The sequence below is a fragment of the Ambystoma mexicanum genome, chromosome 6q, assembly GCF_040938575.1.
Source record: "Ambystoma mexicanum isolate Mex_15411 chromosome 6q, UKY_AmexF1_1, whole genome shotgun sequence".
Classification (NCBI taxonomy): domain Eukaryota; kingdom Metazoa; phylum Chordata; class Amphibia; order Caudata; family Ambystomatidae; genus Ambystoma; species Ambystoma mexicanum.
In genome coordinates this window covers 1455195174-1455219442 of record NC_090937.1, presented here as the reverse complement: position 1 = coordinate 1455219442, position 24269 = coordinate 1455195174, and the positions used below count along the sequence as shown (strand labels likewise).

At 44.4% G+C, this 24269-nt stretch overlaps 1 protein-coding gene across 6 annotated transcripts in view; it reads right to left on the bottom strand.

Moving 5' to 3' along the window:
* CTBP1 (C-terminal binding protein 1) overlaps window positions 1-24269 on the bottom strand; it is a 1060098-nt gene that overhangs the window by 421089 nt on the left and 614740 nt on the right. For all 6 annotated transcript variants that reach the window (XM_069632161.1, XM_069632164.1, XM_069632166.1 and 3 more), the window contains exon 6: window positions 322-452. In XM_069632161.1, coding sequence (XP_069488262.1) covers window positions 322-452 — 131 coding nt within the window. The remainder of the gene's footprint in view (window positions 1-321; window positions 453-24269) is intronic.

Genomic DNA, 24269 nt, shown 5'->3' with positions numbered 1-24269 from the left:
CACCCTGGTGCACCCAAACTAAGATGTGATCCAAGTTTCTTGATGTATGTACCTTCAATTTCTGTATAGAAGCTAACAAATGTGCTTGTTTAAAGCGGGGGAGTAGAGTGCAGAGTTCCAAGCTTCCAGCAAGACCGGTTTTGCAATGTGTTAATCACAATGCAAACACAAGAACGTTCCCATTACCGGGACTAGCCCAAGCATCCTTTATGCAAAAGATTAAACATTATACAAAAGATCAAACACTTCACAGTTTACACTCTAAATAAATAAGAAAATGCACAATAAATATATAATAAAAACATGGCAGGAGGTGAATACCTGAAAGGTTCAGACTCGTGCACGTCTAAAGCTGCACCACGTATCCGTCCTTCTTTTAGTGCTTGTGCGAGTGCTTTTTCGTCTACCAACCCACCTCGAGCTGTGTTGACCAGGAAAGCTCCTTGTCGCATCTAAAGAAAATAAACGAGAAAATGAAGTCAAACCTTAGCAGGAGCATTAGAAGCACTTGACGATGTTCTTTACTTCCGTCAGCCTAAAACACAATAAGGTGCTTATTCAAAAGCTTGGCTACACCGCCCATGGATTAATCGAGGGATGATGCTAAAACACGCTAATGGGAGGTTTTCACGAGACAAAGATAGCCTAGCCACAGTCTTTCTAGTCTTATGTCTATAAGATGCATAACAAATTGTATGAGGGACTGTGCTGCAGGAAGGAGACAAGGGCACACTGGGGATTAGTCTGATCTAAGAGGAGTTCCTATGTAACTGTAAGCTACCCTACCTTACAATTTTATTTAAGTCTTGCCTTCTCTCATCTACTTTCCCCTTGTTATTTAAGCATGCCACTGTTATTCCTATTTTGAAAAAACCTGCTGATATTTCTTCAGCCTCTAAATTCCGTTCTATCTCACTTCTCCCATACCTCTCTAAAATTTTCAAAAGTGTAGTTTACACTCTACGTTCTACTTTTGTCTCTCAAAATTCTATTCTTCCTTGTTTCCAATCTGGGTTTCGTCCAGGTTATTCTACTGAGACTCTTATACTGCTCTCCTTTCTGTTTTTGAATCATTACAATCTGCACATCGTGCTAAACAGTCTTCTCTTCTTATACTTATTGACCTTTCTGCTGCGTTTGATACTGTTAATCATACACTCTTGCTCTCTGATCTCACTTCTTTTGGTATTTCTGGTTCCACTCTATCTTGGTTTGAATCCTATCTTTCTAAGAGAACTTTTTCAGTCTCCAGGACTGGGGTCTCCTCTGAAACATATTCACTCACTTGTGTTGTTCCTCAAGGCTCAGTCCTTGGTCCTTTTATTTTTTTACTCTACACTTCTTCACTAGCTGGGGTTATCTCTTCTTTTGGGTTCTTGCATCATTTCTACGCCGATGATACACAGCTCTTTCTTTCATTTCCACATTTCTCTGATGGGATTCATCACAAACTTAGCACTTGCTTACTGGCTATCCAATCATGTATGTCTGATCACTTTCTTGTCCTTACCAAGTCAGGTAATGCCCGGGGCCCATAGTTTACTCGGCAATGCCCCCGCCGCAAGGGGCATATTGCTATTAGTACTCCGGCCCGCAAGATCTGCGTGATCGGGGTACTAAAAGCAGTTTTTTTTGTCCCGAAACGCTGCGGCCAAGAAAATGGCCACCGGGAAAAGGAAAACGGAGTCCGTTTTCCCTTTCCATGGCAGCCATCGGGAGCGGACGCGCTGGGAACAGAAGTGTTCCCAGCGCATTATCTCCCGAAAGACGACAGAGAAGAAGGTAAGTGGGGTTGGGACGTAGGGGAGAGGGAGGAAAGGAAAAAAAAAATACATACCTGCGTCCCCGGCGGGGGGGACAAGGCAGCTTCTAAGCCGTGTGGATAGCCACGCTTTGAGACTTCTCATTGGATGAGGGGCTGCCACGCCCCCCGCCGGGAACAATGGCCATGGAATCCCGGCCAAGGGATTCCCGGCCAGGTAATGCCCCAGCGAGGGCCAATCAGAATGCTTGTTTTATTCTGAATGAGCCCTTGCCGGGTACTAATGCTGCAAACATGGAGGTCATTTTCTTTCCTTCTAAGTCGACTTCTCTGGCTTCTTTAGCTTCTGATATTTCATTTCCGCCGGCTCAGTTACCTATCTCATCAGTTGTGCGTAATCTTCTTCTTTTTCTTTATTCAGATCTTTCTTTCACTCACAACATCTCACTTACTGCTCACTCATGTTGTTTTCATCTCTATAACATTCGAAAAGCCTGTTTATGTATGACTTTTAAAGCAACAAAGTTATTGGTGTCTGCTCTAATAGTTTCACGACTTTTGTACTGCGCCTCTGCACTTTTTGGACTTCCAATCTCTCGCTTTTGTCCACTTAAATCTGTACTTCATGCTTCTATTCGTGTTCTTGGTCAATTGGCTCCTCGTGAGTATCTCTTCCTCTCTGGTTCAACTTGGATGGCTTTCTTTTCATAAACGTCTAACGTTTCATTTCTTAGGTTTGTGGTTTAAAGCACCTTATGGTCTTGCCCCTACCTATCTTTCTTTGCTTGTCTCGTTCTATCTTCCTTTGTGTCCTCTTCGGTCTGCCTCCCATTGCCACCTTGTTGTCCTCTCTCCTCCTTGTGCCCAATCTCGTTTGCGATCTTTCTCTCTCCTTGCACCTTTGAATTGGAATACTCTCCCTCTCTCTCTCTTCGATCTATTACTGTTTACTCCTCTTTTCGAGCTTCTTTACGCTCTCATTTACTTTCATCTGTTTAGCAAGGTACTATTGCAATTTTTAAATACTTTGTCTATTTATCTATCTAAATTCTTCTATTGCGCCACTAACCCGAAGGCCTCAGGGTGCACACAAAAGAAAAAAAAGGAAAAAAACATATCAACAGATAAACAACCACAGGAAAAATGGAAGAGCAGATAGACATAGTAGACCAGGATAAGACAGCCAACATAGCCTACACATATATTAGTCGAGGTTATGAGAGGCAGAGTAGGAGAGATTGTTATGGCAGTCTAGAGAAATAAGTCTTGGCTTGCATCAAAGAGGTACGTTTTTAATTGTTTTTTAAAGACAGCTAGTGAGTTGCTTGAAGCTAGCACCCCCAATTTTCTTCAATGAAGACAGAGGTTGGATCAGAGAGAAGTCACAATTGGATCGTAATATACGTCCAATGGGCTTCTTTTTTATCCTAGCTGTAAGATAGGATGGGGCATCGCCCCACAGACATTTAAATACAATGGACAGGCCCTTATGCTGCAGCCGCTGTTGAACAGGTAGCCAGTGCAGGCTGCGCCTGGCCTCAGAAATGTGCATGTTACGCTTGAGGCCAAACACTGCATGCACAGCACTGTTTTGAACCACCTGCAAAGATTTAAGATTGGCCTGCGATGTGCCAATAAAGAGACTATTACAGTCGACGCTGCAATTAAGGCAAGAGTTTATTTAGACAGATAAGACTGTATTTGCCAGAGAAGCTGAATATAAACATGGCAAGAAGATTTCAGATAAAAGATCTGTAGATTGAAATACAATTGGGGATCAAAAAAGACTCTGAATTTTTTAACAGTTTTTGAAACTTGGATGGTATTTTGGCCAATCAAAAAATTCTTATATTTTACATCCAGTCACTTTAATCGTTGTGGGGTGCCTAAAATGAGCAGTTCAGTTTTGGCATTATTGAGAGCCAACGGAAATTTGTGGCCATCCAGTTCTGGATTTCCGTAAAGATATGGTTGATATGCTCATGACCTTGATGGTAGTCACCAGTTAACTTAATAACTATCAGCATATCGTCGGCATAATTGGCAAAATATATGCCGATAGCCGTCAGAAGTGCGCAGAGAAGACGATAATAGCTATTAAAGAGTAATGGTGACAGACAAGATCCCTGAGGGGCACCACATTGAGTAGAGGCAATAGAAAAAGCATTCGTTTTAGTTACTCTCATGCTACGTGGTCCCAAGAAGGATTTGAACCAAGCAGTCGCTTCTTTAGAGCTTTTACCCACTGTAATTAGTCTGTCCGCCAGGAGTTGATGATCAACAAGATCAAACGCGGCAGACAGATCCAGGAGTAACAGTAACGCAGTGTTACCTTCGTCCACAATCCCAGCAATTTATCATTTTAAGTCCAACAACGCGGTCTCGGTTCCATAATTTGGTCAAAGACCGGATTGCTGGTCAGCTAGTATATCATGTTCTTCGACGAAAGACTGATATTGACAGTAACCAATCTTATCTAAAATTTTTAAGATGAAGGGAAAATTTGTAATGGGCCGATAATTACCAGCCTCTGCGGGATCCACATTTTCCTTCTTCAGTAAGGGTGTTACCCATGCCTCTTTGATACTTTCAGGAACAAGTGATTCACAGAAAGATTGATTAACAAAAGCAGTCACCCATGGAGTGAGAGTAGAGATGTATTCTTTAAATAGTGCAGCAGGGAAAATGTCCCTTTTGCAAGAGGTGGGTTTAAGTTTAGAGACCACATCAATGACCTCCTCCATTGAAACTGTTTTGAAAGAGAAAGCAGGGGAATCAACAATACATTCTACACTCTTTATAATAGGGATAATATGACCAGATAGTAGTTTAACCTTGTCCGCAATGTTTTTTTGATGAGTTGCGGTTTTGTTTGAAAAACTGTCATGAATATTTTGGCACCAGGAGCTATCAACATGAGGTGAATCAGGCACAGTACTGCCTTTCAACCCTTGAAGGATTGTGAAAAGCTCCTTTGGCCTGGATTTAGGTTTAGCAATCCTGGAATTCAGGTGTATCTCTTTGGCCTGAGAGATAAGAGTCATATAGTGTTTGACAGCGAGCCTATAGATAGAAAGGCTTGCCTCACATGGATGCTTCCGCCATAAATGTTTTAATTTGCGTTTTTGAGCATCAGCTTCAATTATCTCAGGGGTAAATGGTGTGTAAGATTTAATAGTACCTTTATTTATAGAGGATTTAAGGGGGGTGAGTTTCTCAAATGCTTTGTCCACTGCATATCTGATATTGGCTACAAAGACTCCCAGAGGCATGATTTTTTCGAGGGACGGAAGCAATGGCAGAACTGTTGCTAGAAATGTATCTTGTGACTTTTCGTATGTTTCTAGTCATACACAGTGGAGAAGAGACCTGATCAACAGGGAGGATGTTATTAAGAATCATCTCGAAACATACAAGTGATCCGACCAGATACAAGTATTAATCTGAATGTTTGTAATAGAAAGATTTTTGGATAGAACCCCGTCTAGGGTATTTCCACCTATATGTGTGGGAGCATTAATATGTTGCAGAAATTGTAGAAAAGATAAAGATTCAACTAGAGAGGTGACAATTCTATCTGTAGGGTCATTAGCCCAGAGATTGATATCACCAACAATAATGGTGGGGGAGTGTGACTTACAGGAGTTGCCTAAAAAGGCTATTAATTGTTCTTCAAAGAGAGGGGTGTGAATAGGAGGTCTATAGAGAATTAGCAGATTAAGTGAAGACACTGGGTTACAATTCAATTTAATGAAGAGAGTCTCACAGTGATCAAATACTGGGCGGTCTGATACATGCAAGAGTTGATTTGCATATTACAGCCACTCCACCACCCCTTTTTTCTGGCCTGTTTCAGTGGAAAAACGAGTAGCCAGTAGGGGTAGCAAGTTGGAGAGAGTTAATAGCAGCATCGTGGACCCATGTTTCTGTCAAAGCACAGGATGAAATCCGCTACCTTGTGGCAGTGTTTGACTAATGAACGTGTATTGAGTAACGTGCACTTTAATGCAGTATTTTTAAAATTGTTAAAAGTTGGTTTGCTCAGTACTGAACTATACTTAGTTATGCGCTGAGACATAATCTGAGGTAGAAGAACCTGTTTGGGTAAGGTAGTAGTGCTATTTCCAGATGTAGAGGAAACAACCATGGATTGAGAATTATTCGTGATATTATCCGTGTCATTTTCACGTGACACGGTTTTAAGTCTATTTCTATGGTTGTGTTGTATAGAAGATACCAAGTAACACCGAGATGCCATATTAAATAGTAAAAATCTACAAATAGTATGATGTAATATAAGAAAAGACTGTAGCAAGTAACAAGTACTCACAGCCACGAACCGTCACAAACCGTCAAGCATTTAAATAAGAGCAACTAAAATGCTGCAACAACCACGAAGGTTCTAATTAAAAAACTGCTATACTCAGGCTAGCAATTAAAGTGCAAATAAGCTTAGGTTCTCTTTTTAAAAATACAAAGCAGATTTTGCGAGGACAAACTAAAATTACAATTACAAATTTTTGTTTTAAATATTAATCCTACTGTCTGTAATGTTTGTAATGCTATGCAAAGCGCTTTGGTGTAAGGCGCTATATAAAATAAAATACAAATATGGCTTGATCAGTACAGTTTCGGCAAACAGGTCCAATAACTGAAGGAAACTGCCAATGACACAAAAATAATAATGCAATATTAAACGCATACAATTCTTATCCACTGTAATCAGGGTTAATTCTGCAGCAAAAAGTTACAATTCCGCATTAGAGCACACATCACATTCTCCCAGCAGCTTGTTGATGACTGCCATGCATGACTGTGCACAGTGTAGAAAATAGTACAACTGATAAATAAAGTGTGAACGGACGCACTTTTGGATTTGTAAACGTACTTTATTTTATCCAATATTTCGGTGCGGTTCCACTGTTCGTTGTCCCATTTTGTGTGTGCCAGCAGATCATGGCAGTACAGCGTTTCGCCACGCCCGTGGCATGATCACAATATCCACCCCCATGTGAGATACATACATATAGATTGGTGGGATAATTGAAAGGGAGAAAGCGTTTACACATTACACGCACTTGTCAGCCATTTTGCCGTGGGTTCTTAAAACGAGAAAATGCTATTAAAAATGACATTAAAACATTAGCCAGCAGTCTAGCTACGTTATTACAATTTCTGCAGCCAATGTTTAGCCTAAACACCATCAACGTATATTTGGTAAAGTTACAAGTGCATTTTCCGATTTATGCCACGTTGCCCAAAAAGTGTCTTAATCGATCGGCAGTACATACTATTTAGTATTATGAAATTATAAATGTGAATATTAACAATTGTATCTATTCTGATTTAATAAAGTGCACCATGGAGTAGAGCAATAGATACCTACTACACTTTTGCCTGTCAAATAGACATGTATGTGCCCTCGCGGGACTGCAATTAGATGCCTGGGTTGGTCTGTATATGGATACTAAGGAAACCAATCTCAACTCAAATATCAGGCCATAAAGAGTTGGTCGTGAATGACATTTACAAGTGTTATGCCGTGCAGTCAAGAACATTTATCTCAAATTAGACTGTGGCAAACATTGGAGAAAAATATAAGGTGTCTAATGCTTAATGGTAGTGCATGGCATGATCGAGCAGTGCAATATGACAACGAGGCATAAAGTGGCGATAAAGTGCCTAGTGCAATATATTGAGAGTGGCTGGTGGCTGGCATGATCTTACAACGCAATATTATGTCTGTTATTAAGACAATAAAGTTGTTAATAACAACCAATGACAGCCGTAGGTTAAAGTTAAGCTAACAGCCTTTTGTTCTCTAAGTGAGAACCTAGTCTAACAATAAGTTAAATATAGGTAACTAAGTGTCTAGTGTTGGTCTGAATCTGTTTAATGCTTATATTTTATCATAAACCACTATTTTATAGAAATACTAAGGCCTCACTAGGATGTCCACAACCCCATTCTGTATTATTGCAGTCCAATATTTATGATCCAATGTAGGCTGTCTGTTTGTGCTCTGCATTGGAAAGTAATCCAGGTACAAGCCATTCATCTCAAAAGAGCATGCATTAGGCCCTCCACTGATACTGACATGTGAGGCATTTGACATCTAATAGGCTGGCAAGTAACTCCGACAGTACAACAAATAACATAACTTTAACCATCCAAGTTAAGTAGGTGTGGGAACAAGTGAACTGACTGAGATAACAACATACAGTTGATATCTATCCCAAGTGGGGAAACATCTAACTCATGGTTGGATCATTTCAATGCACATGAAACTGTACATGTAGAAAGTAGAAAAATGGAAATAATTGAAAAAACAGTAGAATAAACAACATGTTACCGGTACATTAAAGGGAAATGAAAGAGAAACATTTTGTTACTCAAAGAATGATACTGTTCTTATTTCTAATATTGGATTGCTGTATAGAAATGTCCAAATACGATCTTGTCTGTAACTAATGTAAAATATATATTGAAATCATTCTATACCCAGGAAGGTGTATAGTTCCTCATCAAGATTTTGTCCTCCAGGGTTTTTGCTCTCAGAATCAATGATGAAACGTGTTTCTTCCAGTCAGAGTAAGCGTTCATTATCTACTCCTCTTGGTCCTGTATCAATCTTGTATATCCCAAAAAAACAGAGTTCTGTAGGATTAACCTACGTGTAGTTCAAATAAATGTTTGGCCATGGTATAAGCAGCATCATTGTTCTTAATCGCTCTTACATGTTGCAAGATGTGAATCTTAAGTTTACATTGTCTGCTTCCCACGTACCATTTGTTGCAAGGGCACTGAAGAAAATAGACGACAAATTCATATTTGCTTGTGATCTTTCCATTGATGGCAATAGGGTGTCCCAATACTGGATGGTTGCAAGTGCCACAGTAAAGGTCATATTTGCAGATTTTACAGCGTGTACAGTTGAAAAAACCTTCTCCACAAGTGTTTAGCCAATTCTTGGCTTTATTAGTGTCTTCTGCTTTCATAAAACTGCTGACCAAATTATCTTTTATGGAGCAACTTTTGGGGAAAGTAATGTCTGGGTATTCTTTTAATATCCGGCATAGGTCTTTATCTGCTCTCAATATTTTCCAGCATTTTTTGAGTATATACCGTGTAGGTTGCGCATGTGTTCCAAATGTAAGGATGAGTCGTGTCACATCTTCGTTGGTCTTATGGATATTAGATGATCGTTCTGTTATCAAGGCATGCCTATTTAACGATAGTGCTTTTATGTAGTAGGCCCGTTCAATGATCTTCTTGGGATAATCTTGTTTTTGAAAGCCCCATGCAGTAGTTTTGCTGGCTATGTCAAAGTCTTGAATATTAGTGCAGTTCCTTCGTAGTCTGATAAACTCCCCATAGGGTACACTCCATATAAGATTTTTAGGGTGACCACTTGTGGCATGGAGTGAAGCATTAGAGCCCATTGGTTTTCTGTACAGTTCACAGATAGCTTGTTGATCCACTATTTTTACTATAACATCAAGAAACACTATGGAGTTGGAACTATGAGTTCCCATAAACTTGAAGTTACAATCATTTTTGTTTACAAAGTTGACCCATCCTTTCTCACTCCCTTTCCAGATGATAAAGAGATTGTCAATGTAGCACAACCATAACACAATATTCTCTGTATAAGCCTCGTTTTTGTCCGACCATATTTCAAATATTTTCCAGTACCCCATAGTTAGGTTAGCACAGGAAGGGCAATTGTCGTGCCCATAGCTGTCCCTTGAATTTGCTTGAAAAATGTGTTATTGAAAAGAAATGTGTTGTTGTTAAGACAGAGACAGAGATCAATCATGCCAAGAATAATTTCAGTGTGTTTTAAATAGTTGAGTGACCTGGAATTGAGAAAATGTTCACATGCTTTCATTCCAAACTTGTGTTGTATAGAGGTAAAAAGGGATACCACATCCATGGTTGCCAAGATGTAAGTTGGTTCCCATGGAAGTTCATCTATTTATACAGAAAGTCAGTTGTGCCTCTACGATATGATGGTAGAGAGGATCCAAATGGCAAAAGGACTCTCGTCCACAAATTTGGACATATTTTCCAATAGGGATCCAATGAGTGTGACAATGGGCCTGCCCGGTGGTCTGATGACTGTTATGGATTTTTGGAAGAAAATATATAGTGGGTTTGAATGATTGTTTGATGTATAGAAACTTGACATTGTCTTCGTCCAAAATGCCTAGCTGCTCCCATTCATGAAGGAAGGTCTGTACTTCTAGTTCCTTGGCGGGATTGATGGCTAGTTTCTCATAGCATTTGGTGTCATGAAGTTGTCTGTGAGCCTCCTTAATGTAATCACTTCTGTTCATAACTACAATGTTACTTCTTTATTTGCAGGCTTAATAATGCAGTTTGGCAGCTGACTTAGTTCTGTAAGAACCTTTTTATTTTATTTTGACAGGTTTTCTTTATGTTGGAATCTACTGCCTTTTCTTATGCTTTTAAGACATCTATGACCAAATTCTGGAAGGCTTTGATGTTGCTGCCTGATGTGCGTATAGGGTTGAATTTGGACTTGCATTTCAATTTGCTCTTAGAGGGCCATTCTACAATAATTCCTAGTTCCCCTGTTCATCAATAGTTTCCACTTGTCCCTCTTTTTTCAAGTGTATTAATGTGGAGAGAGTACTTAAGTCTCCTATTGCAATGTCTGTATGACCTTCTTGTGCTGCTGCTGGGGGTTTTGGTTATACCTTGGTGGCAAAGAATTCTTTGAGAAGCTGCTTGCACATTCATCTGTCTAAATCGATTCTCCTTTGTACATAGTCGTACCTGGCTGTAGGGCAGAAGTTCAGCCCCAAATTTAAAACTTGAATTTTGTCATCCGTTAGGATGTGATCTGATAGGTTGATGACTTTCCGTTTGCTTGCTTCTTCCATGGTGGTACCATCTACTTGCCAGAGTGCAGAAATCTCCCAGGGAGGTTGTTGGTTGAGTTTCCTACCCCCTCTACTTTATTTTGTATATATAAATTAACAGAATAATAGATATAAGGGGGAGATGAATGTCGGCTCTCTACGTCCTCCCTACGTCCTCTGGCCTCTCTCCAACCGACTCCCTCACTCTGCAGCGTACCTCCATTCCATCCCATAGTCTCCTTCCAGCATTCTACACGATACTACACATCCCCTTTGCTTCACACAAAATCTCTTCCAGATTTATCTTGACTGAGTGTTCTCATGAATCAGCATAGGCACTCAGGTATCTTGGTCTTCGGTAGCTTCTTCCAAACCTTGATGTCACCTCCATCCACTGCTTCCTCCCCATCTCTTGTCAGAATCATCACTCTTTCTTTGTTCCACACTCTACCATCCTTCATTCTCACAGCATGTCTGAACGCTTCCAAAGAACAAGTTACTCTCTTACCTGGTAACGTTCTTTCGATGGAATGGTCTGACGACGTTATCCATATCTATGACAGGTAATGACCACAGCTGTGCTGCTGCGGAACATTTTTCGCCGTCTGCGTCCTGTGTCGATGACGTTGATACGCTGTACTCGAGGGCCTCCGTCGAGCAACATCACCAGATGTTATAAGTAGGACGCACGACGCCTGTAGCCTCAGTTGTAGTTTTTTCCCCAGAACGTGTGGCACCAATCTACTGCCAGTCTGACCACAGAAAGCCTTGGGGAAACGTAAGCTGTAATCGCATAAGAAATTCTGTAGCGGGGCAGGTAGGGAGGGAGCGATACGGAATACGTCATCGGACCATCCCATCGAAAGAGCGTTACCAGGTAAGAGAGTAACTTGTTCTTCGAGGGGATTGGGTCCTCCGACGTATTCCATATCTATGACAGACTCCCAAAGCAGTACCAACGTATGGAGGAGGGAAAACAATTTAGAATATAGAAATTTAGAATGCCCAATCAAATTGCAGAGTAAAGGACCGCCTTGCCAAAGACCAGATCCTGTCCATGGATAGAATCTAGGGAGTAGTGTCTTATAAAAGTATGGACAGGCCATACCCCTAATAGAATGGGCCCGTAAGCCAACCGGAGGGTCCTTACCTGCCAAGCGGTAACATTCAGAAATTGCCAAGATAATCCATCTAGACAAAGTCTGCTTAGTAACAGCTTGTCCCAAACGCCTTCCAGCGTAACCTTTAAAGAGCTGATCATCCACTCTGACCCGGGACATGCGTGAAATGTAGAAACTTAAAGCTCTCCTAGGATCCACCCTATGGAGCCTCTCCTCTTCCTTACCAGGATGCGGAGGAGGAAAAAATGCCGGAAGAATGACCTTCTGGCTTAAATGAAATTCCGATCCAACTTTCGGTAGAAAGGAAGGACGAACCCTAAGGACAACCCTGTCCTTATGAAACCCAGTGAAGGGTGGCTGAACAAAAAGTGCCTGCAACTCACTCACTCTGCGAGCGAAAGTAACCGCAACCAAAAATGCAGTTTTAAGGGTCAACAGTCTCAAAGGACAAGAATGTAAAGGCTCAAATGGAGCACCCATTAGGAATTTTAGAACAAGGTTCAAATCCCAACCGGTCACCTGGAAAGGTGACGCCGGAAACACATTAGTGAGCCCTTTCAGAAACTGAGAAATTAAAGGAATTTTGAAATAAGAACACTCCTCAGATGAGCGCTTAAATATGGACAGCGCCGCCAGGTAACCTTTAATGGTACCCACTTGCAGGCCCTTGTGGGCTAACAAAAGCAAAAAAGACAGAACCACAGGAATGTCACATGAAAAAGGATCCACATTCTTAACCCTGCACCAGTCGCAGAACTTTCTCCAACGGCAACGGTACAGGGATTTTGTTACATGCCGCCTAGCCGAAAGCAACACCTCCATCACGTCTTCAGGGAGGTCCCAATCCTTATACCTCAACCTTTCAGAAGCCAAGCGTGAAGGTTGAGGGATCTGACTCTGGATGGAGAAACTGACCACCCTCCCGTGAGAGTAAATCGTCTCGCTAGGGAAGACGGCATGGAGGGCAGATGGACAAGTCGAGAAGGTCCGGGTACCACGTTCTCCGAGCCCATGCCGGAGCAATAAGGATCATCCGGGAACCGAACCTCTGTAACCTCCGCAGCACTTGTGGGATGACAGGGACTGGAGGAAACGCGTACAGCAGTGGGAAGGACCACTCCACCACGAACGCGTCTCCTAAGGCTCCTCTTGGAGGAAATTCCCGCAAGAAGAACCTTTCGCACTTCCGGTTGACACTGGAGGCGAAGAGATCCACTTGAGGGGTCCCCCAAAGGGCGAAGATCTCCAGGAGAATCTCCTGAGCCAGCTCCCACTCGTGAGAGATTGCGCTCTGCCTGCTCAGAGCATCCACCTTCTCGTTTTCATCTCCAGCCAGATGAACTGCCGAGATCGAAATTCCCTGCTGGATGGCCCAGAACCAGAGCTGCATCGCCTTCCTGCACAGAGGAAGTGACCCTGCCCCCCCCTTTTTGTTGAGGTAGTGCATGGCCACTGTGTTGTCCGTCAGAATCAGGACATTCTTCCTTCGCACAGTCGGCAGAAAAGCCTTCAGGGCAAGCCTGATGGCCCTCAGCTCCAACAAATTGATATGGAGTCTGGACTCCGACGGAGACCAACGACCGCTGACTGTCAACTCGTTGGCATGAGCTCCCCATCCTGTGAGGGATGCATCCGTCACGATCGTCACCTCCGGCCAGGGCAGCCAAAATGGAGCCTCCCTCATCAGATTGCCTTCGACGGCCCACCACAGAAGGTCCTGGGCGACCGAGGGCGGCACCTGAACGGGGTCCATCATCCTGCCAGAGGACTGTGACCACTGCATCTTGACAGCCCATTGCAGAGATCTCATCCGCAACCTGGCCTCTGGCACCAGAAGAATGCAGGATGCCATGAGGCCGAGCAACCTCAAGAACTCGAACGTCGGGAGACTCTGGGCATGTTGAAACTTGTGCACCATCTGCTGAATGTGATGAGCCCTAACCTGGGGAGGGAAACACTGCCCCAGAGATGTGTCGAGCACTGCTCCAATGTACTGAAGCCGCTGAGTTGGCATCAAGTGAGACTTCTTTAAATTGAGGGAGAAGCCCAGCATGTGAAGGGAGTGGCAGGTGACTGACAGATGATTCGGTTCTTGCTCGGGAGAGCGCGCCCTGATCAACCAATCGTCCAGGTATGGGTAGATGTGAATCCCCCCTTTCCTGAAATACGCTGCCACCACCACCATGAGCTTGGTGAAAACCCTCGGGCGGAGGTCAATCCGAATGGCAGGACCCGAAACTGAAAGTTTGAGTCGCCAACTGCGAACCTCAGGTACTTCTTCTGCTTGGGATGGATCGGCACATGAAAGTAAGCGTCCTTGAGGTTGAGAGACACCAACCAGTCCTGAAGTTGAAGGGCCTGGAGGACTTGAGAGAGAGTAACCATCTTGAACTTGTCCTTCCTGAGGAGTTTGTTCAAACCACGCAAGTCAATGATGGGTCTCAATCCTCCGTTCTATGGTGGCTTTCTCCAGCAGGGCTTGTATTTCCTCCGCAAGGAGCGGATCAAGACTCTTCAAAGAGAGATTCCCTGGTGGATTGTCGTGAGGCCTCTGTCGGAAAGGAAGACAGTAGCCATGGGCTATGATCTCCAGAACCCACACATCTGAAGTAATGACACGCCATTCTACAAGATGCTGCGCCTGCCTTCCCCCAAACGGCGAACCATGGGACATGGCCTCATGACTGAGCTGAAGCAGCTGCGGCATTGCTTGAGGGCAAAGAAGCAACTGCCCGAGCAGCCTTGGCACCTCGAGTACCTTGTTTTCCACCTCTGGTACTCCTACGGTGACCCCTTTGACTTGCAGCTCCTCTCGATCTACCAAAGGATGAGTAATATCGAAAGGAACTTCCCCTCCATTGCTGTCCCCTAGGACAAAAAGGCGGAGGTTGGCGGACTGCAGCGCTCAACGACTTTGCTGCAGCTTTGGAGGTCTGCAACCTCTCAAGGCTCTCGTCAGCCTTGCTGCCAAAAAGATGTTCACCATCAAAGGGCATGTTGAGAAGCCGGGCTTGTACATCATGAGCAAACCCCGACTTCCGCAACCATGCAAATCTGCGCATTACGGTGCTCGCCACCATGGACCGGTTGACGCAATCTGCCATGTCCAGACCCAACTGAACAGATTCACACATGGCATACTTGCCATCCTGAACAAGAGCAAGAAAGCCATCCCGTTCCTCCCCTTCGGGAATATGTTCAGCCGCCAAAGAGACACAATTCCACAGAGTATGAGTGAAACGTGCTAAGGCACACACAGAGTTGGCTGCCTATAAAGCCATACCCCCTGAAGAAAACACTTTCTTTGCCCAGCCATCAAAACATTTGTCGTCCCTATCAGGAGGGATGGTAGGGTACGACGCCCGTTTTGCCGGGGCCATAGCAGCCTGCACCAACAAACTCTCTGGAGTGGGGTGCATAGTCAAGTAGCTGGGGTCACTACTGGCAGGACGGTATTTCTTCGGCAAAGACTTGCTCACTGCCGGGAGACTCTCTCCGGAGCAGTCAAAGCCGCTGCCACCCTTCTTTGCAAGGCCATATGGAATGGCAGTACCTTTCTCTGAGTTTCCACCGGTCATCGGGGCACGTCCGATAAAGCCTCCTCAAAAGGCGTCGAGGGCGTCGACAGAATCGGCGTCGATTTCGAGCGTGGCGCCGAAGGCATCGACACAGGCCTCGAGGGCGGAGCCCCGAGCGTGTCCTTCGACAGCCTGGGCGCTGATAGCGTCGACGGCTTCCTCGGAGGCGGAGCCTCGAGAGAGTCCTTCGACGGTCTCGGCGCCGAAGGCGTGGATGTCTTCTTCGTAGACTTCACAGGCTCCAACGGTCTCGAGGGTGTCGAGGACCGGGACCTGGAGCGGGCATGGCTAGAGCGATCCACCTTGTCCAACCAGGACCTCAAAGATGTCCAGTGATCGCAACGACTGCTCGAGCCCGAAGGCGTGCGAACAGCGTCTCTAGCACGTTCCATGCCAGCGTCTTTTGACGGCGCGGACGGAATGCAGCCCTGCGACTGAAAAATCGAAATGAATCCCATTCCACGGGAGTGGAATGCTTGTTGGGACCAGCCACCCGACGACGAGCGGAGTCCTCTGACAAGGACGGGGAAGGAGACCAGTGACAGCGCTTCCGTGAGTGCTTCGAAGAGGCAGAGGAATGGCGGGAGCCGCTCGGGGACTGAGACCCCTGGACTTACGCCGACGATGCAGAGTCGCCCCTCGAATCGTCAGTCGAAAGCCCAGTGGATTTCGACTTCCGAGGCTTGGACAACTTACCAACAGAAAGCTTCTTCTTACGCTCCCGCAAGGCCTTCGATGTAGATGACTGCCACTCGTCACAATCGTCCGTGGCGTTGTCAACACCGAGGCACCAGAGGCAGGCGTTGTGCGGGTCCGTCAGCAACATCTTGGAACCACAGTCCCGACACTTCTTGAAACCCGGCCGGGGGGTAGAAGAAGACGAAGACATCATGGAAATCTTCACAAACAGGTTCGAAGAACCGAAAGAATAGAACTCAGAAGAACCGAGGCACACCAAGATCTCCCAAGCGAACAGGTTCCCAGAAAAACAGAACTGAGGCTACGGGCGTCGTGCGTCCTACTTATAACATCCGGTGACATCGGCTCGACGGAGGCCCTCGAGGACAGTGTATCGACGTCATCGACGCAGGACGCAGAAAAATTTTCCGAAGCAGCACAGCTGTGGTGATTACCTGTCATAGATATGGAATACGTCGGAGGACCCAATCCCCTCGAAACTTCAATTGGTTTAGACCACTGACACACACCCTCCTTCAGCACAACTGGTAATTTGATCCTAACCCAACATCCAACATATGCTACGTTAACTTTCTGGAAATGCCTATTATCTTGCTGTGATTTGTTCCTTGGTTGCTTCTGACCGATGTTGCCCTTTACAGCATCCAGCTTCACCTCCATACCAATCACATCACCCATCCAACCCGAAAACAATTTGGTGTTGGCTCTCCTCCCCCTGCTAAGTTCGAAAGGGGAGACCCCAGTTGTGCTATGCAGCATGAATCTATGGGTCACAATCGTCCTCCTGACAACTTCCTTCCAATCCCTCCCATTCGACTACGCCCACCTAATGGCTTCCTTAATCACTCTATTGCACCTCTCCACAATGCCATTCGTTTGAGGGTGATATATGGCACTGGTTTTGTGAACCACAGGTCTTTCCTTAAGGTAATCTTCCATTTCCCGTGACCTGAATTGTGAACCATTATCGGTCAGTAACCCTCGCGAGCACACAACTCTCACATCCCCCACTCCATGCAGGCCCTAGCACATCAATAGCTACCTTTTTCCATGGTCTCTCAGGTATATCTGTAAGAACCATTAGACACTTAGACACTTCTCACTCACACACCCTTTCACAGTTGATACAAAGGATACAGTTCCCAATGCTTCTTTCAATTTGCATGCCACATGCTGGCCACCAATAGATATTCCTTATTCTGCGTTTAGTCTTTACAATTCCTTGGTGACCTTCATATCCAAGATGTATCACCTTCTCTTTGAATCCCTCAGGTGGCACTAATTTATCTCCTCTCCTTAAACAGCCACCTTGAACACATAGTTCATCCCTCACGTTCCAGAATCCGTCCATTCCTGCTTCTTGCATTTTCTCCCTCTGTAATCCTTCCAGACTCTTGACAACGAGCATTATTCTAGTATCTTTTATCATCTCTTCACACCACTCTTGTCTAGATATTGCCGAATCATATATTTCACAAATCACTTCCTGCTCTTCATCATCATCCTTGGTGTCCACATTGTTTGTCATCCTTGATAAACAATCTGCTACATAGTTTCTCACTCCCGGAATGTATGCTACTGTAAAGTCAAAGTCTTGTAGTCTGGATACCCATCTTCTTATCCTACTAGATACTTTGTCTAGTCCCTTTGCTGAAAGTACCTCTACCAGTGGTCTGTGATCCATATGTAGGTGATATTTAACCCCACAGACAAAGCTCCTGAACTTGTCTGCAGCCCATGTGATGGCCAGTGCTTCCTTTTCAATAGTTGCATGTGACTTTTCTGCTCCTTTAGGTAATCGAGATACAAATGCTATTATATACTCCTTTCCTTCATGAATCTGTGTCAAAACTGCTCCTAGTCCAGCATTACTAGCATCTGTTGTGATCACTGTGCATCACCTTCTCTCATAATTCTGTAAAGCGGGTGTGCTGTTGCCAAAGCTTCCTTTATGTATTGGAATTCATTCTCACATTCTTCATCCCATGCAAACGTCTTGTTCATCTTCTTCATATTCCTTAGAGCCACAGTGTGAACATCAAATCCTCAGATAAACTTAGAGTAGTATTCAGCGATACCTGAAAATGTTCCGAACTGCTCCTTGAAGTTAGGCATGATCATATGTTTTATTGCACCAGCCAGATCCTTCTTTGGTGCAATCCCTTCCTTAGAGATTAAATGTCCTAAATATTCAATTTCTTTCTTATTATTTTTTAAATTTGTCTTTACTAAGAGTCATTCCTAAATCGTGCAGTTTCTTGAACACTCTCTCTAGCCTTCTGTTATGTTCTTCTTCATTTTCAGCATATACTAGGATATCGTCCTGAAAGAAGATGACACCTTCCTCTCCATCACAAATGTGATACATAATCTTCTGGAACACAGAAGCCGCTGATATTAGTCCAAACGGCATCCTGCAATATTGGAATAGGCCTTCTGGCGTGATGAATGCCATTAACTGCCTCAACTCTTTGTATAATTTTACTTGATGATAAGCAGCTGTAAGCTCAAGTGTAGAAAATACTTTTGCAGAGCACATTGTCGAAATCAACTCTTGTATATTAGGTAGCAGATGTCTTTCAGGAATTATACATTCATTGAGTTCCCTTAAGTGAATGCACACTCGGACCTTCCCTGACCTCTTCCTTACAACATCTAGATGGGACACCTGTCATGGCTATTGGAATGCTACGTAGTTTCTGCACCACTGGTTTGGAACCTTTTTTAAGTAGTATGCGATGCGTTCACCCTTTCACACAGCCGATATCATCTTTAAATATTTAGGTTTGTATTTTTTCTTTGTTCATCTGTGGACCTTCAATGAGAAAAAACGATTCTGCAGCATTTGGATCTAGTCGTACCTTTAACAGACTTTGATGTGTCCAGCTGGGAAGGGGAGATGCCCCTTTCTTTGAGACATAGATGCACCCTTCAGCCTGTATCTTTGAACCCCAAAGTTGCTATGTACCATCCGATCAGATCAATTTTTGTGCCACCATAAGACCTTGGTTTGATATCAACTTCATGCTAATACCTTGGTCCAGATTTCCTCCATATCACCTCTGGGATGAGTATGTATTTGGCTTCCGAATCTACCATCATAACTATTGGGGTACCATTAACCATGAAAGTGGTTTTCAGACTAACCAGATCATAGTCCCCCCCTACTGTTCACACACATTCTTCACCTTCGTCACTGTCTTCATTTTCAATCCAGTTTGTGGCAAAGTTTTTGCTCCTGCAGCATCTAGCCAGGTGCCCTCTTACGTTACAGTTTCTGCAAGAAATCCTTAGAGCGGGGCAGTTCAGACTATTAGCCCAATGGGAAGGACTATCACACCTGTAGCATGGTCTCAGTGTGGTCCATCCCCTTCCTCGTTGTCCGCTTCGGCCAAGTCGAAATTCTGTGTTATGACTTCTCTCTCTATTCATTGCTTCTCTGATATCTCTGTTCTAACTGTTATATCTGCCCTCATTGTTGAATCTGGGATCCCTATTATCGCTGCTACTTCTCCTTCTCATGCTTTGATTACTTACACTAGCAATCACTTCTCCACTGGCTGGTTGCAATGTATTAACAGTGGTTGTTTTAAATGCAATTTATTTTACTCTACTTTCCAATGACTTCACACACTTCTCGATGTGTTCAACCTCCTTGGCCATTAAGAGTACTGTATCTAGTGGCGGATCATCTTCGGTCCACAGTTTCTCTAGCACTTTACTACTGTTACATTCTAGCATAAATTGATCTCTCAACCTTTCCTCCAGTTGTTGGTTCAATTTACACATTATGGCCAACTTCCTAAGAGCCATAATGTATTGTTCAAAACTTTCCCCCTCCTCCTGTATTTGTTTCCCAAACTTATATTGTTCCAAAATAGTGCTTAGTTTTTTCTCATAATGTTTATTCATCTTTTGTATGGACTTCTCATATTCGTTCATATCCCCACACTCATCGGCCATCAGTTTAGGTAGGTCTTCATATTTCTCTTGGCCAGCTGCGCCTAAACAATGTAGAAATAAAGACATTTTTCTTTCCACCCTGTAATTTGTGCCGCATACTGGCATAGTGTTCAAATGTTTTAAGCTATCTTTTCCATGGTAGTATAGGCTCCCCAACCTCGGGTAAAAACATTGCAGGTGCAGAGACACTGTCTACTAGACATGTCTCCTGCACCCATTAAGGTTCCCGTTTTGATGTGCTTGCTGGTGTAGTAGCACACGTTAGGTGCTTGATTGTAATGTTGCTTTCTTCATTTTGAGCTATTTGCTCTTTAATCATATTTCACAAATGTTTCTTGAATATTCCCAACAAAGTCTCATTTAGTTTTTTCAACACAATACTGGGATAAGGGGGAAGCTCTGTTGGAGCCTGTTCACTGTGCTAATTGTCAATGCTGCCTGGCTCCTTAAAATGGCTGCCCGTTGCACGGGGGTGGCTCACGTTGTCTGGTCCTTTCTTCTAATGTTATACTCAACATTAGTGCAGCCTCCAAGTGATTTATTTTTTGAATGCAGCATAGCCTTCAATCGCTTCGCTCTGCTGCGTGGACCACCTTCGTTTGATTCTCTTTTTTTTTTTTAACATAAGCCGCGGGCGAGCTCACACCTTACATATGCTCTGCTGCCTGCAGGTATAACTCCCTTCTGCTGGTTGCACTGCTAAGTTACAGGTGAGTTCCTCGTCACCAATTGAAGTGTGAACGGACGCACTTTTGGATTTGTAAACATACTTTATTTAATATATATTAACAGAATAGTAGATATAAAGGGAATATGAACATCTACTCTCTACATCCTCAGACCTCTCTCCAAACGACTCCCTCGCTCTCTCGCTTCTCTCCGTTCCATCCCGGAATCTCCTTCCAGCATTCTATATTCTACACAATACTACAATAAACCAGGAATACAATTAATCTTCTGTCAAAACAATTTAAAATAAACAAAATGTTATTTAGAAAGCAGTATTTGTCTTTGTTTTGGATATTATCACATCACAATACTCTATGATCACTAAGCACTGCAATAACACTGCACAGGGGGTCAAAAGAGCATTGGAATGCTGGTGAGCCATTGTGAACAAAGGATCCATAGGGCCTTAAACACTGTTACAAAGTATGATGTTTCACTCCTGCCAGTCTGAATGTTCACTGTCTCCCCAGGCCAACATTTCACAAGGACAATGCTCACTACAGGTTTCTAAGCAGCTACCTTGACTGTTTTCTTGTGTTTGTAGCCTTTCTTTGTGAGTTAGTCATACTATAATGTCACAACAGCCATTTGCTTCACCTTTGGTGTGGGCCAATAACGCATGTTACCTCCCTCCTCCCCTGGACTGCAATGCCTCATTCTGACCACTTTACAGGAGCATGCTATTGTTCTTCAAAGCACTATACAAGTTGTAACAGATGAAAAAGAGTGAAGAGGGTTTGTGGTATGTGTCATTTAACAACCCTGAAATTATTCCAGGAATTGTTTATTAGAAATATATGATTGTAAATATAGTCAGCCTCAAAAGTCAAAGTAGAAAACACATACAAGCTTGAATAAAATACTTGACCACAAAAAGTAACCTATAAAAATAACCGGCTTTCGTAAAAGTTGCTGCTATGAGCAATTTTGAATTTCAAACTAAAATGGATGCTTACACTCTCCTCTACACCACTCCCTCACCCACTCTCAGGACTCCCTTGTCCCCTACTGCCCCATTCCCTCCTACTCTACTCTTTCTCTCCCATTTCACCTGATGTGGTTTCTAGACAAGTCCGCTCTATGAAAGTCTCATCCAAAAAGTTGCTCCCATGCTCCTCTATAACTGTCAAGGACAACCTTGTCTGCCTTGCTCCAGTCTTGGCTGATTTCTACAATCACTCATTTGCCACCGGATCCTTCCCGTTCCTCCTCAAGCACTCCTTTGTGCACCCTCTCCTCAAAAAGCCATCTGCCGACCCTTCCTGCCCAGCTAACTACCACCCTATCTCCATTACCCCCTTCCTGGGCAAACTCTTGGAAAAGCTGGCCATCTCCCGGTTTATCCACCACACTGCACCTGTTGGTTGTCTCCACAACTACCAATCTGGCTACAGAGCTGCCACAGGCACAGAAACTCCACTCCTGAACACCCGTGAAGACTTGCTTTCCAATCTCGATTCCAACACTCCTTCCGCTCTCATCCTTCTTGGCCTTTCCTCTGCCTTTGATACGGTTAATTATCCCACCCTTATAATCGGCTTTGTGATACCCATGGCTTCATGGACCTGACTCTTGTCTGGTTGACCTCCTTCCTCTCTGACCGACTTTCCCAGGTTCAACTGGGCCCTTATCTCTCCTCCATCTCACTCTCCACCTTTGTGGCTCTATCCTGTCGCCTTGACTTTTCAACATTTACCTTGCCCCTCTAGCCCATTTGATCTCCGCCTTCTCACCTAACTTCCAGTGTTATGCGGACAACACACAGCTCTCCTTCAAGCTTCCCTCCTCTGCCTCTCTCATTTATGGTGCACTGCTATTGATCTCTGCCTTAATGCCATTAATTAAATGTTACTCAACGAAGTGACTAACATACTCTTAGTCCTTCCTCCCTCCTGTATGGGCGTCCCTCCCTAGGGACGGGAACAGAACCTTTTTCACCAGAAAAATAACACTTTCCCTTTAAATGTTTGCGTGCAAGGGCACTGCCCTGGGAGCATGTGCTCCCTTAACCCCGCCCACCTGCGCCACACCTCAGTCCCCTTTGACGCATCGGCTGTATTCAACTGCTCCACTTTTCTGCCCTTTACTAGGGGGGAGTATGATGGGATGATGGGAAAGGGGACTATGAACTAGGAGTACGTGTCACTCCGGTGAGTAACTATTGCTCCTACGCCCCATCCCTTTCCTCCATCCTGTATGGGCGACTACCACTGAAACAACCACCCTGGGGTTGGAGAGCTTGACACTCTAGGCAAACAGATTATGAAGGACAGCCTGGCCAAATGCTGCATCAGTGCTGGCACTGGTATCCAGGCAGTAATGCTTGCTGAAGGCTGATGGGGTGACCCATGTCACCGCCCTGCTAATCACCTGCTAAGGTACGTGAGGCTAAAAGGTAACAGTCGCTGCCTTGGTTCTGATTGAGTGAGCGTGCATGCCCCTTGGTGAAACTTTGTGCTCAGCCTTGAATGCCTCCTGGATGGCTGCAGTCATCCATCTAGCTAGTGAAGCTTTGGATGATTGCTGTCCAGCCCTTGACCAGCCAAATGTGAGGAATAAGGCGTCAGTCTTGTGAAAGGCCTTGGTTCTGTCAAGCTAGAATTTCAGTGTTCTTCTGACGTCCAAACAGTGAAGACCCTTCTCAGCGTCTTCCTTGGGGTTTGGAAAGAAAGTGGGGAGCACAATTTCTTCGTTAATGTGGAAGGAGGAAACCACCTTTGGAAGGAACCTGGGGTGAGTGTGGAGCACAATGTTTTCCAGATGAAACATAGTGTAGGGCTTGGAGGCCACCAGGGGCTGAATCTCGTTAACTCTGCAAGCTGAACTAAGCCCCACTAGTAGCGCTGTCTTGAGCATGACCAATTTGGTGTCCACTGTGACCATGAGCTCGATTGGTTTGTGCGCAAGGGAGCGAAGTACAACATTAAGATCCCTAACTGGGTGCGGGCGTCTGACATCTGACAGATGTCTTTTCACTACTGGGTTGGCGGATGAGAAAGTAAACTTGTTTGAGTCCCTGTATGCGCCAATGGCCGCTAGGTATGGCCGAAAGGTGTCGACCTAGACCCCTTATCTGGCTAGGTACACAGAGAAAAACAACACCTGATCCAGTGTGCAAGATAGCGGGTCCAGTCCTTTTTCTTTGGACCAGACGCAGAACCTGGTCAATTTGCTTTTGTACTGTTTTCAAGTAGCCTGACTCCTGGCTCCCTGGATGATTTCCAGGCTGTCCTGAGACAGCTGGAGGTGTTGAAAAGTTACCTGCTCAGGTACCAGGTGCTAGGGCTAGCCTCTCGGGTAAAGGTTGAAGGGCTGCTCCCCCTTGTTGCCTCAGAAGCGGGACCTTCCCCAACGGAAGAGGAACTTCTGGCTGGACTGACAGCTGTCGAAAGACTGAGACCCAGAGTCTGGCCAGCCACTGAGGCGCTCTGAGAATGAGACACAGTCGCTGGGTCTGCCTGATCTTGCGAACAACAGTGTAGATGAGAGGGGTAGGAGGAAATGCATATGCCCACATTCCTTCCCAGGG